At 38.2% G+C, this 14803-nt stretch overlaps 1 protein-coding gene, 1 non-coding gene and 1 pseudogene across 3 annotated transcripts in view; 1 reads left to right on the top strand and 2 right to left on the bottom strand.

Moving 5' to 3' along the window:
* Nucleotides 1-1180: 1180 nt before the first annotated feature.
* Nucleotides 1181-9521, bottom strand: LOC108702288 (annotated as a pseudogene).
* LOC121399222 lies at nucleotides 3119-3196 on the bottom strand. The gene has a single exon (XR_005964832.1). It is a non-coding gene; the product is annotated as a small nucleolar RNA SNORD51 (small nucleolar RNA).
* The window catches only part of ndufs1.S (NADH:ubiquinone oxidoreductase core subunit S1 S homeolog), a 20592-nt gene continuing 14788 nt past the window's right edge, over nucleotides 9000-14803 (top strand). For both annotated transcript variants that reach the window (XM_041579114.1, XM_018239014.2), the window contains exons 1-3: nucleotides 9000-9326; nucleotides 12805-12869; nucleotides 13838-13929. In XM_041579114.1, coding sequence (XP_041435048.1) covers nucleotides 12809-12869; nucleotides 13838-13929 — 153 coding nt within the window. In that variant the 5' untranslated portion in view covers nucleotides 9000-9326; nucleotides 12805-12808. The remainder of the gene's footprint in view (nucleotides 9327-12804; nucleotides 12870-13837; nucleotides 13930-14803) is intronic.

Here is a 14803-nt window from a genome sequence, read left to right as displayed (position 1 = left end):
AAAATTCTTCTGTCATAGTATAAAAAGACTTGTACCTCCCTGAATAGTAGTATTTCTTGGGAGAAGTGTCTCCTGACCAACTGGCTCATTGGCTCTGATTTTGATCTCCATTTCACATTTTTGAGAACGGATTTCACAGTGTTTGTAAACTGATGCCTAACTGGCACCTCTGTTATTTGGCATGTGGGCTCATCCTGTCCTCAAACCTGTGTACTCAGTAAGAGACATAGGGGAGGCTATTATACTTCAGACAACTAGTGGCCTGACACAAAGCTAACAAAACCAACATAATACAAATCTAAACACTGAATAGTGATCTCAGATCACTCTCTCTGGGGTACCAACTACACACCCTTCTGTTGTTATATCTTTTCTTATGAAAAGTTATGCACAAAAATATAGATTATTCATCATTATAAAATCTTTATATCCTACAGGAATATTGATTTTGTTTTTTAGAATGCTAAAAGGTAAGGCATTTTTGGGTGGCAGTATGCACAAAATGTCTCCGTCTTAAATATATTGATAATGGGTTGAGTGCAGAGGACTCTTGTATTAGACTACACTGTTCATGAACCACAGGATCTCTGTGTCAACCAACATTGGCCAGTGGTGTACCTAGATATTACTGGGTCCCACAGCAAACTATTTCAGTCCCCCAAAATGTCCAGAAGACTTTTTTACCAATATGTATTGATATTGTAAATGAATTAAAATCTCTATACCTCCTGGGCCTCCCTGCAGCCAAAGGATCTGCTTCCTCTGTAGTTACGCCCCAGATATTTGCGGTGATTGGCATGGGTATACGCAGAAAAATTTCCAGGGGGGCAGGCAAAGTCATTAACTAAAATCAGTCTGTTTTTCTAGATTAACTTCCATACAATAACTATGTGTTAAGATAATGCCAGGTGATTTCTAGGAAATTAATCTAGGAATGTAGGAAGCTACTCACATAACTGTGTACATACAGAAGCTGTTAAAGTATAGATTGTAAAAAATAAAATATGCTGCACAGTTGATAACACTATAAGTTTTATAATTTGGGAAGAGTGGCTCCAGCCTTATGGAACAATCTTGTGATTCATGGACACTAGAAACACTTGGGTAGAGCAAACGGGTAGTCTTTAGAATAATCATTTCTGGAGACAGCAGAACCAAATAAACATCAGTTGCACAAATATTAAGCAAAGGTTTTTATTCAGGTGCTGTAACATATGGGGGCCTCATGAAATCAGTGTATTGTATTTAGATCTTGTTAAAAGCAGCAACATCCATGAATTGTACATAGTCCTCAAATGCAGGGATCTGTTCCTCCAACATGTGTGCCAACTTTGTCCTCTTCAACCACACACCGAATCTGCAGCTTTTTATTACCATGCCAAACAGGGACAAGTTTTGCTATAGAAAAAAACAAACAAAAATAAGTTAAAAACGGGTAAACAAGGTGAAAAGCTCAGGTGACATGCTGCCCCCCCAGATTTTTTAACAAATTAGTATTAACCATAACATCTGCATATTGCCAGTGCATGGACTTCCAGTTCTTCAATTTCATGAGAATTCAGTAGAATGTTTAAATACAAGGCAGTCAGAATAAATACATCCATCATGAGCATCAGTCGAAAGATGGTGATGTTTTAATCATCATTGCAGCCTATGTAAAGATATTTTCTAGCCTACTGCAAAATCATACTTACATGCTCCCCACAACAATCCATCCATCTGTATACTTCTGACGTACTCACATCTCATCATCCCCTGGCTTCACGTCAAGAAGAATGAATGATTTAACAAGTGTTGGCTCTATAGAAATAGTAAGGCTTTAGTCAGCTTTGGAGATGGACAGTAGAAGTAGAAATGCTATGGCAGCAAGGATTAGCAATATATAAACTGTTAATTAGTACATGTCAAGTAGGTTTCCCAGAAGTAGAAGATGTTTGATGGAGCCTTAAACCAAACACCAATCCCAAATCCTACAAAGTTAAGATTAAAATTCTAGTGGGAAAGGGAGAGGTAAACTTTTTAAGTCATGAACAACAGTCATTGCCTTGCTTAACAAACCTTTGAGAAATTCTATACAATATTCATGACACTATTTCATGTATAGATTGTAAACACTGGGCCACCACACCTGCAGTTTATTTTAAGACATTAAAAGTCTAACTGTATGAGACTTCTGGAAACTTCTAGTAATGCCAAGCAAAGAATAAAGGGGCAGTCAACCACAACGGAAACCATGTTTGAAAAACAGCCAAGTCCTCCCAGACTGAGAAGAAAAGAAGCTGCAAAACATTTTAATGTGCCACAGGAGGAATGCTGGAACTGTCACACAGTACTACAGTTTCAGACCAGTATCTGTGGCAAGTTTGTCCATTCAGGAGATTAATGAAAACGCAAATACAGGAACGCTACAATTCTCCCAAAAAGGAGAAATAATGTTTACATACTGGCCAAAAAACACAGTATTTTACTTTGCCTTTTGAAATTTACAGAATTAGTGTTTGCCATATTTTACTTTTCTTAAGACAATGAAATTAAGCCTTAAAGGAATTGTTCAGTATAAATATAAACTGGGTAAATAGATAGGCTGTACAAAATAAGATGTTTCTAATACAGTTAGCCAAAAATGTAATGTACAAAGGCTGGACTGACTGGAGATCTAACATAATAGCCAGAACACTTTTGGTCTCCACTGATTGGTTACCAGGCAGTAAGCAATAAGTGACTTAAGGGGGGCAGGCCACATGAGTCATAACAGTTTGCTTTTAATCTAATTGCAAACTGAACAGTTATTTCCTATGTAGCCCCCCTCGAAGTCGCTGACTTACTCAGAGAGCTGAAAAGCAGAAAGTAGTGTTTTGGTTATTATGTTAGATTCTTTATACATCACATTTCTGGCTAACTATTAGAAACTTTTTTTTTTTTTGCACATACTATTTACCCAGTTTTTATACTGAACTGTTCCTTTAAGGAAAATACAACACCTCAAATAAGGAAAAAGCTACTTACTTTTAGACTTTTTTGCTTCATACTGTGCTAAGCGATCACTTTCCTATGAAAGAACACAAATAAACTAAATATTCTGCACAATCGCACGATTTTTTTCTATTTAACCAACAGGCTGGTATAGTCAGTTAAGAAAATATGCATCACAAATCAGCCGAAAGATGGTGATTTAGATTATTCATCATATAACCAGCCTAAATATAGTACAGCCAAATTCAGTGTGTTTTGCAGGGGACTTAACATGCCTAGGACATTAGTAACAAAGTTAACTAAGGCTTTCATTGCAAATACCACTTAAAAGGAGATCTAAACCTTAAAAACTGAATTGAAATACATTGAATGGTCCTCTCAAATTTGCATTAACTTCCTATTTTAAGTGATTTCTTAGATATTTGCATAGTTTTACAGTTTTATATTAGGACATGTTTTAGCTGAACATATTATTGAAGGCCCAGATTGCCAGTCACCATCTGACTTGAGCCTGCAATTAGCAGTGTAAAAACAAGTTAGGGTTGTGCGAAATCCACAAATTTGAGATTTGGCCAAATCCAAAACAATTTGCATATGCAAATAAGGACATAAGAGACCTAAAGGGCCAATTTTTTTTTTTCAACTCCCTTGTTTGTGCGAGTTACCTGATTTTTAGGATTCAGTTAGGCCAGGCACTTGAATTTGACATAATCCTGCACCAAATCCTAGATCTGGTGCATCCCAAAAAAAATAAAAAAATAGAAAATTAAAAAATGGTAAAAGGCAAAAATGCTCAAAGAAACATCCAGAGTAAGTTTAGCAATTAATTTTGGAGTTTGCTGTGGTGGTAACACACCCACTTATTGGACAGTATTTAAAAACAAGAATCTTCCACACAGCTGTACAACCAGTGTCATTCACTGTTCACCTAATGCTTATAGCGTCTAATTTTATTACGTCTCAAGGTTGTTACACCTCCCACCTCTTCATCTGAACCAAACAAGTCGATGTCATCATCCTCTTCTTTGGCCTCTTTTGCTACACCACCATTAGTATCTTCAATGTTAACATGGCCATAGTTTCCCAAAGGTTTCTTTACACCAGGCAGTCTGAAATTAAAAAAAAAAACAAAAAAAACAAAAAAAAACAAACTTAGATTGCAAATCAAGGGCTAGGCCACACGGGAAGATTTCAGGGAGATTAGATGCGGCGATTAGTCGCCAGGCGACATCTCCCTGAATGGCTTGCTGTTATCTTGTAACCGCTAGCGCTAAACTCGCCTGCGCCTATTCACACGCGGCGATATGTTTTTCAAAGTCGCTTGAAATGGCAATTTCGAGCGACTTTGAAAAACGTATCGCTGCGTGTGAATAGGCGCAGGCGACTTTAGCGCTAGCGGGTGCAAGATAACAGCAAGCCATTCAGGGAGACTGGTCGCCTCAAAGACGCGGCGATTAGTCACCAGGCGACCAATCTCCCTGAATCTTCCCGTGTGGCCCTAGCCCAAGAGAAATTTGCAGTTATCTAGAATAGTGCTAGGCTGTCTTAAAATTAAAAGCTCCGATCCAATAATATGGGACTTTATATTTTCATTTACAATTGGATTTTTAAATCAATACAAATGCGGGTAGACAAACTGCATAAATATATACGCTGCATACATATATACATATAACTGTACATATTTATTTCATAAGATGACCTGGTTCTCCTGAATTTGACTGGTGCTCAGCTAACATGCACCCAAAAAGAAAATTTTGTTCTGAAAAATCACAGCAAGACAGACATGGGGTCAGCATTAAAGGCAGACAACTCAGTCCAGCAGCTTTAAGTTACAGCGTCTTCCTACTGCCAAAGGTACAGTGACTTTATGAACTATGAAAAGTGATACACATGACTGATATGTTAGAAGTGTGCCTAATTACACTCTACATCACACAAACTGTTGTATCACAGATAATGTATGTTGTGACCTCTGCACAGCCATAGACAGTGATTCTCCTTTAAGACACCTGTGAACGGAGTAAAGGAGGCCATACACTGGCAGATTAAAAAATGCAGATATATCCTTTAAACTGATTCGGCAGCTTATCTGCCCATATGTGGGGACATCCGATGGGTCTCCCAAGATCGATATCTAGCTAAAAATTGGTCTGACCAGGTAGGTTCGATATTTCCCTGTAATCAAGGACTGAATTGGATAGTTGAGGCAGACCTACGACCAGTCAGCACCCATTTCCTTAGTTTAATACGATAGTTTGGCCCTAGGGCCGAACGTTCATATTAACACGATATCGCCCTGCCGTTGGTGGGCATATCTGGGAAAGATCTGCTCAGCTGGCAACCTCGCCAAATGAGCGGATCTTAGTGTATGACCACCTTAAGACTGACTCGTTAGATTAATAGAAGCAGACATGGACATGCTTAACTAGAGCAAATATAAATAAGTGCCCACCCTAGACAGTTTCTCATTAAAGTATATTTCGGATCACACTCCTTAACCAGTGACTCCTGTCAAACTAGCAGAGTACTGTAAAAAATGGTGCTGCTTACTTACATTGCTGCTGCTCGTAAGACTTGATATGGTTTTACCAACGCAGAGCTTGGAAGAGAGCAGCAGGGGGAGCACCGAAAACTGCAACATCAGCCTGGGAAGGAACAAATCTAAGGGGGTGGAAAACAAATAAGCAGTGAGCAGAACAAAAAGATTAAAAAAAAAAAAAAAAAAAAAAGATAGAAACCCTTACCAAACTGGCAATTCATTATATTCCAATGAACATTGTAATTCTAAGCACTTTGCAATATACATTAGAAATATTCTATGCAAGTTATTTGTAGAAGGATTAGGATTAAAAACAGCATTTGTCACTTTCTATTCTCTGCCCTGGTGGCTCAGACAGTTGATACAATGAAAGACAACGCAGCTGATTAACAGATCTGTTTTTGCTGGGGAACCAAGACTTTTCCCAACATTGCTTAAAAGTAACAGGAGTGAAGCAAATGTTGCTTTCAATTGCAATTATATTTACAAAACTTTAAAAGCACTAAAAGGTTTTAATAAATGTATATTGGAAAGTTGTTTAGAAATAGGTTCTTTTATTAGACATTTTTATTTTTGCCTCAAGAGGAAACTTCAAGCAAATTTTGGAGACACATGATTTTTAACAACAGCGATTCATACTATTGCCGGCGGGAAAGCTTTTATAGGAGATCAGCCGCCCACAGAAACAGAGTGATCGCTGGAGATTAATCTCCTTAAAGGGGTGGTTTAGCTTTGAGAACTTTTAGTATGTTGCAAAGTGTGATATACTAAGACAATTTGCAATTGGTTTTGATTTTTTTTATTTGTAGTTTGAGTTTAGCTTTTTATTCAGTTCTTAAATTTGCATTTTAAGCAATCTGACTGCTAGGGTGCAAATTCCCCTACCAACCATGAACTCATTTGAATAGGAGACTGGAATATGAACTGAATAGAAAGATCAGGAATATCTAGTAACAATAGCAACACATTTGTAGCCTTACAGAGAATTTGCTTTTTAGAAGGGAATCAGCACCACCCATTTGAAAGCTGCAAAGAGTCAGAAGAAAAAGGCAAAAAAATAAATAAAATTAAAACCAGTTAAAAAGTTGCTTAGCATTGGCCATTCTATAACATACAAAAAAGAACCACCCCTTTAAAGCTATTTGTACATGGAATAACAGAAATTTTACCATTCTTGGTTCTCTTGTTAAAGGAGTTCACTTTCAGATAAATTTTAGTATGATGTAGATTGTAGAGTATGGTGTAGAGTATGATCTTCAGAGACATTTTGCAATTGGTTTTGACATTTTTTTAAAAAAAAATTTTTATTACTGAAGATTTGAGTTATTTAGCTTTTGATTCAGCAGCTCTTCAATTTGCATCAATTGGTAACTAAGTTATAAATTAACCTAACAACCATGCAATGATTTGAATAAGAGACTGGAATATGAATAGGAGAGGGACTGAATAGAAGGATAAGTAAGAAAAAGTAACAATACATTCATAGCCTTACAGAGCATTTGGTTTTTTAGAAGGGAGTCAGTGACGCCCATTTGAAAGCTGCAAAGGGTCAGTAGAAAAAGGCAAATAACTAAAAAAAAAAATGAAAAGCAATTAAAGTTGGATAGAATTGGCCATTCTATAACATAAGTTACATTAAGGTCAATCACATCTAAAGCCAAAGCCAAATTGTGATTTGTCTGAGGCTTTTTTTTTTTTTTTTTTTTTTAAAAACCTGACTGCGATGACTAATCACAGTGCCTTTGCGGACGTAAGCATTTTGGCCATAGACGCAAAGATCCTATCATACAAATGGAGGATTCGTACGATTTTCGGAGAGTGCCGATATTTTTCGTCCGACTGAGAACGGTCGTTGGGTTGATCGGACAGGTTATATTTTGTCCAGACCGATCCCGTCGGAGCCCATTGCGCATCGTAATCGGTCGGCCATAGGGCTGAAAGTTTAGATTACACCCGATATAGCCATGCCTGTTAATGGCATATCGGGGAAAGATATGCTCGTTTGGCAATGTCGCCGCCAAACAAGCGGATCTCTTAGTCTATGGCCACCTTTAGTTTTTGCGGGACAAATCATGGGCGGTCGGATTGCGGGCCGCATCAACGAACAGATGCGGCCATGATCCAATGGGATTTTTAGTCTTTTAGTCAAGATCTCTCGATCGGGGAAGCCCCATACATGGGCCAATAGGCTGCCAACTCGGTCTGTCGGCAGCTTTTATCGGCCGGTGTATGGCCACCAGTTTCAGAAATCGCAGCGATGCCTTGCCATGTGCGTTTTTGCCTTTAGTGATTAACTGTAACAAAGCAGCAGGATTGTAAAAGCAGCTGCAGGATTCAAAGTTGAATCAGCCAGGTTTCATTTGACCGTTTCAGCAGTGCCGAGAACAGACAGCTGGGCAGCGAATACATTCAATAAGTCGTCAAATAGATTTAAAGGAGTTGTTCAGTGTAAAAAAAAACTGTGTAAATAGACAGGTTGTGCAAAATAAAAAATGTTTCTAATATAGTTAGTCAAAAATGTAATGTATAAAGGCTGGAGTGATTTGATGTATATTATGTCAGTCAGATCACTACTTCCTGCTTTTCAGCTCTCTTGGTTTACACTGAATGGTTACCCTGGCTACCAGGGGGGGGACTTGAGGGGGGCCACATGGGTCATATCTGTTGCTTTTGAATCTGAGCTGAATGCTGAGGATCAATTACAAACTCACTGAACAGAAATGTACCATGAGGCCCCCCTTCAAGTCGCTGACTAACTCAGAGTTATAGAGCTGAAAAGCAGGAAGTTGGATTCTGGCATTTTATTAGACATCTGTTCACTCCAGCCTTTATACATTACATTTTTGGCTAACTAACTATATCAGAAACATTTTTTATTTTGCACAGCCTATGCATTTATCCAGTTTTTCTTTTCACACTGAACTGATCCTTTAAGAAAACCCTGAATAATAAACACTAGAAAGTTACAAGAGCCGCTAGTTATGCGCACAACGTTAAACTCCCAGCATTTGGTTATTACATCCCTTGGAATTGTAGGAGACATTTAGGACACTGCCTGATCACTGTACAGACACAAGAAACAAGAGCCCGACAGCAGAAGTCGCGCCTAAGACCACGTGCTCGCAGCCAACCCGCTCATTGAAAACCAACACACAGACATTCTCCGTCCCAACAGCAGCTCACGAATATAATAAGACGTGATCATTTACCGCACACTGATCCCTCGATGTGTAACTCTTGTAGGCGAGGAACTCATTCCGGATCTTAAGGCCGGCGGGGGATTTAAGCTCGCAGAAGCCTATTGCCGCAACAGACTCACAACACAGCACGTAACCACAAGGGAACTCTGTTGGCGCGGACAATGCTTTTATACGCTGACGGCTCTGACTATTAAAGACGATGGGCGGGGCTAAATCTTACGTGAAGACGCAATATCTAAAGTGTATATTTTCTCTTTGCTCCTTTTCGGCAAAAGTTTTACCTTCTGTGCAGAAATATTTGGTGTTATTTGTGTTATTAGCCTTCTTTCGGCGCTTGTTAAGGAGATTGCCGATGTTAAAGCAATTCAGAGATTGTGCCGGAGACTTCGCAACGTTTCGGAAAAGATGTTATCTCCGAATCACGTTGGTCTCTATTGCCGGACTTTGCCGAACTCGGCTGTGTCAGTCCGGAAGTTACCGAAGTTGTATCAATGACGTAATTCTGAGCATCTTCCGTCGCCTGTTGCCGAGACCGCCATATTGGTTAAGGGTGCCTGTTCTGGTCTAGAAGGCTAAATAGCCCTACAGCTCTTTGGGGGAGTCGGGGTAGGGTGAGTGACATTGAAAACGGGAATGGTTTGTACTTTGTATAAGCGCCGCCATTACCCTGCGCTAATGTGTAGCGGTGTTGGCTATGTGTGTAATCAAGGTAGTAGGTCAGTCTCATGCCCTTGACCGATGTGGTTACTTAGGTAGGACTTGGACTCCTCCACTGTATGCACCGAGCACAGATTGGCAGCTTTCATTCTGTCTGCAATCCCTTCCTATTGTAGGAAGTCTGCTGGTTACTGTGTTTCATAGCCCGTGCGTTTGTGTGTGAGACGCCTCCTTGCTCAAAACTCTGTTGCAATTCAACAACACTAACCACTCAATTGCACGAACTTGCACTCTGTATAGTCTTGCACAATGCGCTAGGATTAGACGTGCAATTGGTCGCGCCGACTGTCTATGGCCGCAAATGAGACATACGGGGGAATGTAATAAAAATCGCTAACGGAAAAACTATTCGCAATGCGAAAAGTTATGCCTTTGCGCGAACAAATTTTGCTTTGTGCGAATTTAATATAGCTTTTGCGAGCCCGGAAACTGTTTAGCGACCACTTCCGACAGTGAAAGACCGTTTGCGAATTTTATAGTTTGCGCCAATGCGCAGTCAATGTAATAAAACTTCTTACTGCAAAAGTCGTTATGTATGTTTGCTCCAAAAGATTACCGGGGGAATGTAATAAAAATCGCTAACGGAAAAACTATTCGCAATGCGAAAAGTTATGCCTTTGCGCGAACAAATTTTGCTTTGTGCGAATTTAATATAGCTTTTGCGAGCCCGGAAACTGTTTAACGTCCACCACCGACAGTGAAAGACAGTTTGCGAATTATATAGTTTGCGCCAATGCGCAGTCAATGTAATAAAACTTCTTACTGAAAAAGTCGTTATGTTTGCTCCAAAAGATTACGACACCTTCAAGCACTTCTTATGAGTGCGCAATTAAAATTCGCAATGCGCAATTAAAATTCGCAATGCAATAACAGTTTAAGGAACAATATTACATTGCGAGATGTGGATTTTTAGTCTTATTGGTGCGAATTGTTTTGCTCTTTGCGACTTTTATTACATTCCCCTGTACGACACCTTCACACACTTCTTATGAGTGCGCAATTAAAGTTCGCAATGCGCAATTAAAATTCGCAATGCAATAACAGTTTAAGGAACAATATTACATTGCAAGATGTGGATTTTTACTCCTATTGGTGCGAATTGTTTGCTCTTTGCGACTTTTATTTCATTCCCCTGTTTATCTTTTATTATGCCCAAAATTTAAGGCAGACATTAAAGGGGGTGGTTCACCTTTCAGTCATCTTTTAGTATGCGATAAAATCGCCAATTCTAAGCTACCCTTTAATGGGTCTTAATTTTTTTTTAATAGTTTTTGAATAATTTGCATTTTTCTTCTGACTCTTTCCAACTTTCAAATGGGGGTCACTGACCCCATCTATAAAAAAACAAATGCTCTGTAAGGAAAGCTTGACCAAAGGCTGTTGTTGTCGGCCTGAAACGTCGCTGTATTCCTGTCCAACAAAAGCCCTTTTGCCAATAAAGGCTTTTTAAGAAAAATTACTGAACAGGTGGTGCTGTCTATCTGCGAAAATAGAGTTTTGTATTCAGGTGGAAGTGGCTGCCTGGGACGTGCACCCCAGTTGCAAAAGGTTTCCATTGCTGAGTGCTGACTCCTACTACACTTCCCATCTATAAAAAAACAAAAAACAAATGCTCTGTAAGGCGATACATTTATTGTTACTGCTACCCATTATTACTCATTTTTGTAATCAGGCCCTCTGTTATTCATATTCCAGTCTCTTATTCAAATTGATGCAGGGTTGCTAGGGTAATTTGGACCCTAGCAACAAGTGTGCTGAAATTGCAAACTGGCTGAAGATAAAAAGCTAACTCAAATACCACAAATTAATAAAAAAAATTATTTTTCTGTACTAGTGATGTGCGGGTTGGCCCAATATCCGCGGGTCGGGCGGGTTCGGGCCGACCTTTCTGCCTGATTTGCGAGTTGAGCTCTCCCCGTCCGTTACCTCACACGGCCGACTTCCGGTTTTATCTGCGGGTGCCTCCCCGCCCCTTTTTTGACGTCATTGTCGGGTTTATAAAAGGAAGCGAGTCCAGTTTTTCTCGACCTGCACATTACTACTCTCTACCTCATAGAGAGCTTTCAAATCTTAACAAAATTCTCTGTAAGGCTTTAAATATATTCTTATTGCTTTTTATTGCTCACATTTCTATTCATGCTGTCTCTTATTCATATTCTATATTCCAGTCTCATATTCAAATCAATGCATGGTTGCTACGGTTATTTGGACCCTAGCAACCAAATTGCTAAAATTGTTTAACTATGGAGCTGCTGAATTAAAAACAAAATCATTTAAAAACCACAAATAATAAAGAATAATAACCAATTGCAGATTGTCTCACATCATAATACTTAAAAATACTTATAGGTGAACAAACCCCGCTAATTATGATTATCTCCTGAACTGGGTCTCTGAAGTATTCCTCACTGGTGATGGAGTAGTTTGGAGTAAAATGAATATAATTTGTACAGCTGTATTAGCCTGTGGTTAAGTATGCTCCAAGTTATGTTGTTTTAAAACTTTATACAATATCTAAATGCGTTTTTTGCTCAGTAAAGAACACTGCTACAAAATGTTGTCAAACAATGCTACAAAAAAACACAATATTTACTGATACACTGTATCTATATTCCAGTTCGGTAAGATTCTTCAATAGGCCACTTATTATGATATATGAGGGTATAGTTTTCCTTTAATAACATTGGCATATTCAAGAACAAAATTTTCGTCATACAAATGATATTTTTATTAGATGTTCACACTACAAAAAGATACATCTGGTTCAACAACTACCACAAGCAGAGGTGCATTTATTGAGGCTTTGGTTAGTTATTTATGCTGGTGATGTTGCTAGTGCATACCTTTCCACAAATATTGTGGGGTTATATAATAAAATCCAGTTTTTTCTGGACTTTTAAAGGGGAAAACACAATTTTTTCATAGAACAAAAAAAACTCGTGATTTATTAAACCCCGGTGGTGTTAATAGTCTGAATAAAAAAATTACTTCATCTCAGACCTGCCAAGGTCACGTAGAAGTAAATGGTAGATGTCCTGTTTACAATTGGAAGATATCCCCATCTACCCTGGGCTTTTTTCAGTAATCGAAGATTTCATGGTTTTCACGCGATAATCAGAAAAAGCCACAGACAAACAAAAATTTGTACGATTTGGATTTTTACCAATTTTATCAAGTCTTTTGGTGCAAGGAAACTTTTATGAAAATGCAATGATAAATAGGCAGTGGGAATTTGGTCAGAGTTGTTTTCAGAAGATAGTGAGAAAATTTTGATACATAACCCCTGTTTGTCAAACTGGAGCTCTTCACTACCTTTCCATTTGCCCCAGAATCTGCCAGATGAACCTTCTGTTTTCTTTTGTTTTCCTTTAGCAAAATGCTGAGACCTGTAGTCCGCAGGGTACTGGCAAGTGCCACCCAAACCTCTAAAAATAATGGTAAGGGTTTTCTGTGTGTGTTCTGCATTGTTAACATTTCCAGCTTTAGCTGAAAGAGAAATATGTACATATGTAGCTTTTAAACAACATACAAAAATATAGCGTAGACATGATTAACATCATTCTGTATTGTGCCAGTTCAATATTTAGGGGCAGATTAACTAAGGTTTGAATTTTGACACGTGTAAAAAAAAATTGACACGCAAAAGTCAAAAAATTTTGACTTTTTTTTCTGAGGAAAACTCTGTGTTGGGTCGGGACTATTTGATCAGATTTTAGATGTTTACATTTTTTCAGAAATAACATACCATTCGAATTGTGAATAAAATCAAATTTATTAGAGTTAAAAAAAAAAAATCACATTACTCTAAAATTCAACCTTTGATAAATAAACCCCTTATATACTGCTGTCAGATATGAACAGTGCTTTGGTGACTATTCAAAATCTCACGGTCTTTTCTCATTATCTAATCTTGCTCAGATATTCTTGGCACGTGTTTCAGTGTGCTAAAGCTTTGGCCTAACTGTGGGAAAAGGATCAGAAAGTATAAATACACCATACAGGATTCCCTGTGCGCACTTTAGACTATCAGTAAAAAATGTAGTTATGAATTCATAAGCATAATGTAATGCAAGGGATGTCTCTTGAGCCTGTTCTCTGCACCATTATCTGAAAGAAGTTACAAAGAGTTTTCCATTGTTATCAAGCAGACTTGCATATGAGTATAACTAATATAAATAGGACTAATGGGAACCTGCTCTGTTCTTAGTATGCTTTGGCTGCAGTCAGCTATCCGTAAGATATTGTCACAAAAACATTTTTTCCTGCTTTTCTTAATATTATGCCCTGCCTTAGTTATTCATCTTTTCAGGCGTTATAACACAAAACTTTATTTGTCCCATTGTTCTCTGTCTTTTGAATTGCTTCAAACTCTTCTAAAAAAAAATATTTTTTTGGTTTGTCTAAGTACGGGCAACTGCAACTGCTGCCAGCAATTTGGTTGAGGTGTTTGTTGATGGAAAACCAGTGATGGTTGAACCAGGCACTACAGTGCTACAGGTAGGTTATGAAAAATAAAGTTTCTTGTACATCTTAGAAAATGCACTTGAATCATAATTTGTTTATAATGTTCTGTACCATGACTTTAAAGTTCAGCTGGCATAATTACTTTATAGTCTTAAATTGTCGAATTAAAAGGTGGGTAGAAAAGGTTTTCCTTAGTATCTTTTGTATCATCTGTCTACACTCCCAAGATGAAGTCTTAGCAATTTGTAAAAACAAATTATTGTGGTTCCAAGACCCTCTAGTACATGCAATATTTTCAGGGCTCTGTTTGTAGTAATTTTCCATTTCTTGCTTTGTCTTTTAGCTACAAGAATTACATTAATTTAAAGGGATTCTGTCATGATGACATTTTTATTTTCTAAATTACACTGTTTACACTGCAAATAATTTACTCTACCATGTAAAAATGTATTCCTGAAGCTACAAGTAAAATATTTTTTTTAAGTTGTAATATTGGTATGTAGGCAGCCATCTCAGGTCAGTTTGCCTGGTCATGTGCTTTCAGAAGGAGCCAGCACTTCATTATAGAACTGCTTTCAGATAGTCTGTTTATTCTCCATCTCAGTGTAAGTAAAGGAGTCGCAGTGGGACTTGTGTTTTCATATCTCGCTCTTTCATATATACCAGGGAGCTGTTATCTTGTTACCTCTCCATTGTTCTGTTGATAGGCTGCTGGGGGGGAAAGGGAGTGGGGGTGATATCACTTCAGCTTACATTGCAGCAGTAAAGAGTGACTGAAGTTTATCAAAGCACAAACCACATGACTAAGGGCACCTGGGAATCTAGCAATATGTCTAGCCCCATGTCAGATTTTAAAATTAAGTATAAAAAAAAGTGTGCTCTTTTGAAAACTGAATTTCAGTACAGA

The sequence above is a fragment of the Xenopus laevis genome, chromosome 9_10S (genome assembly GCF_017654675.1).
Source record: "Xenopus laevis strain J_2021 chromosome 9_10S, Xenopus_laevis_v10.1, whole genome shotgun sequence".
NCBI classification, from domain to species: domain Eukaryota; kingdom Metazoa; phylum Chordata; class Amphibia; order Anura; family Pipidae; genus Xenopus; species Xenopus laevis.
The sequence above is the reverse complement of the archived record's forward strand: the minus strand, read 5'-3'. Positions and strand labels throughout refer to the sequence as shown.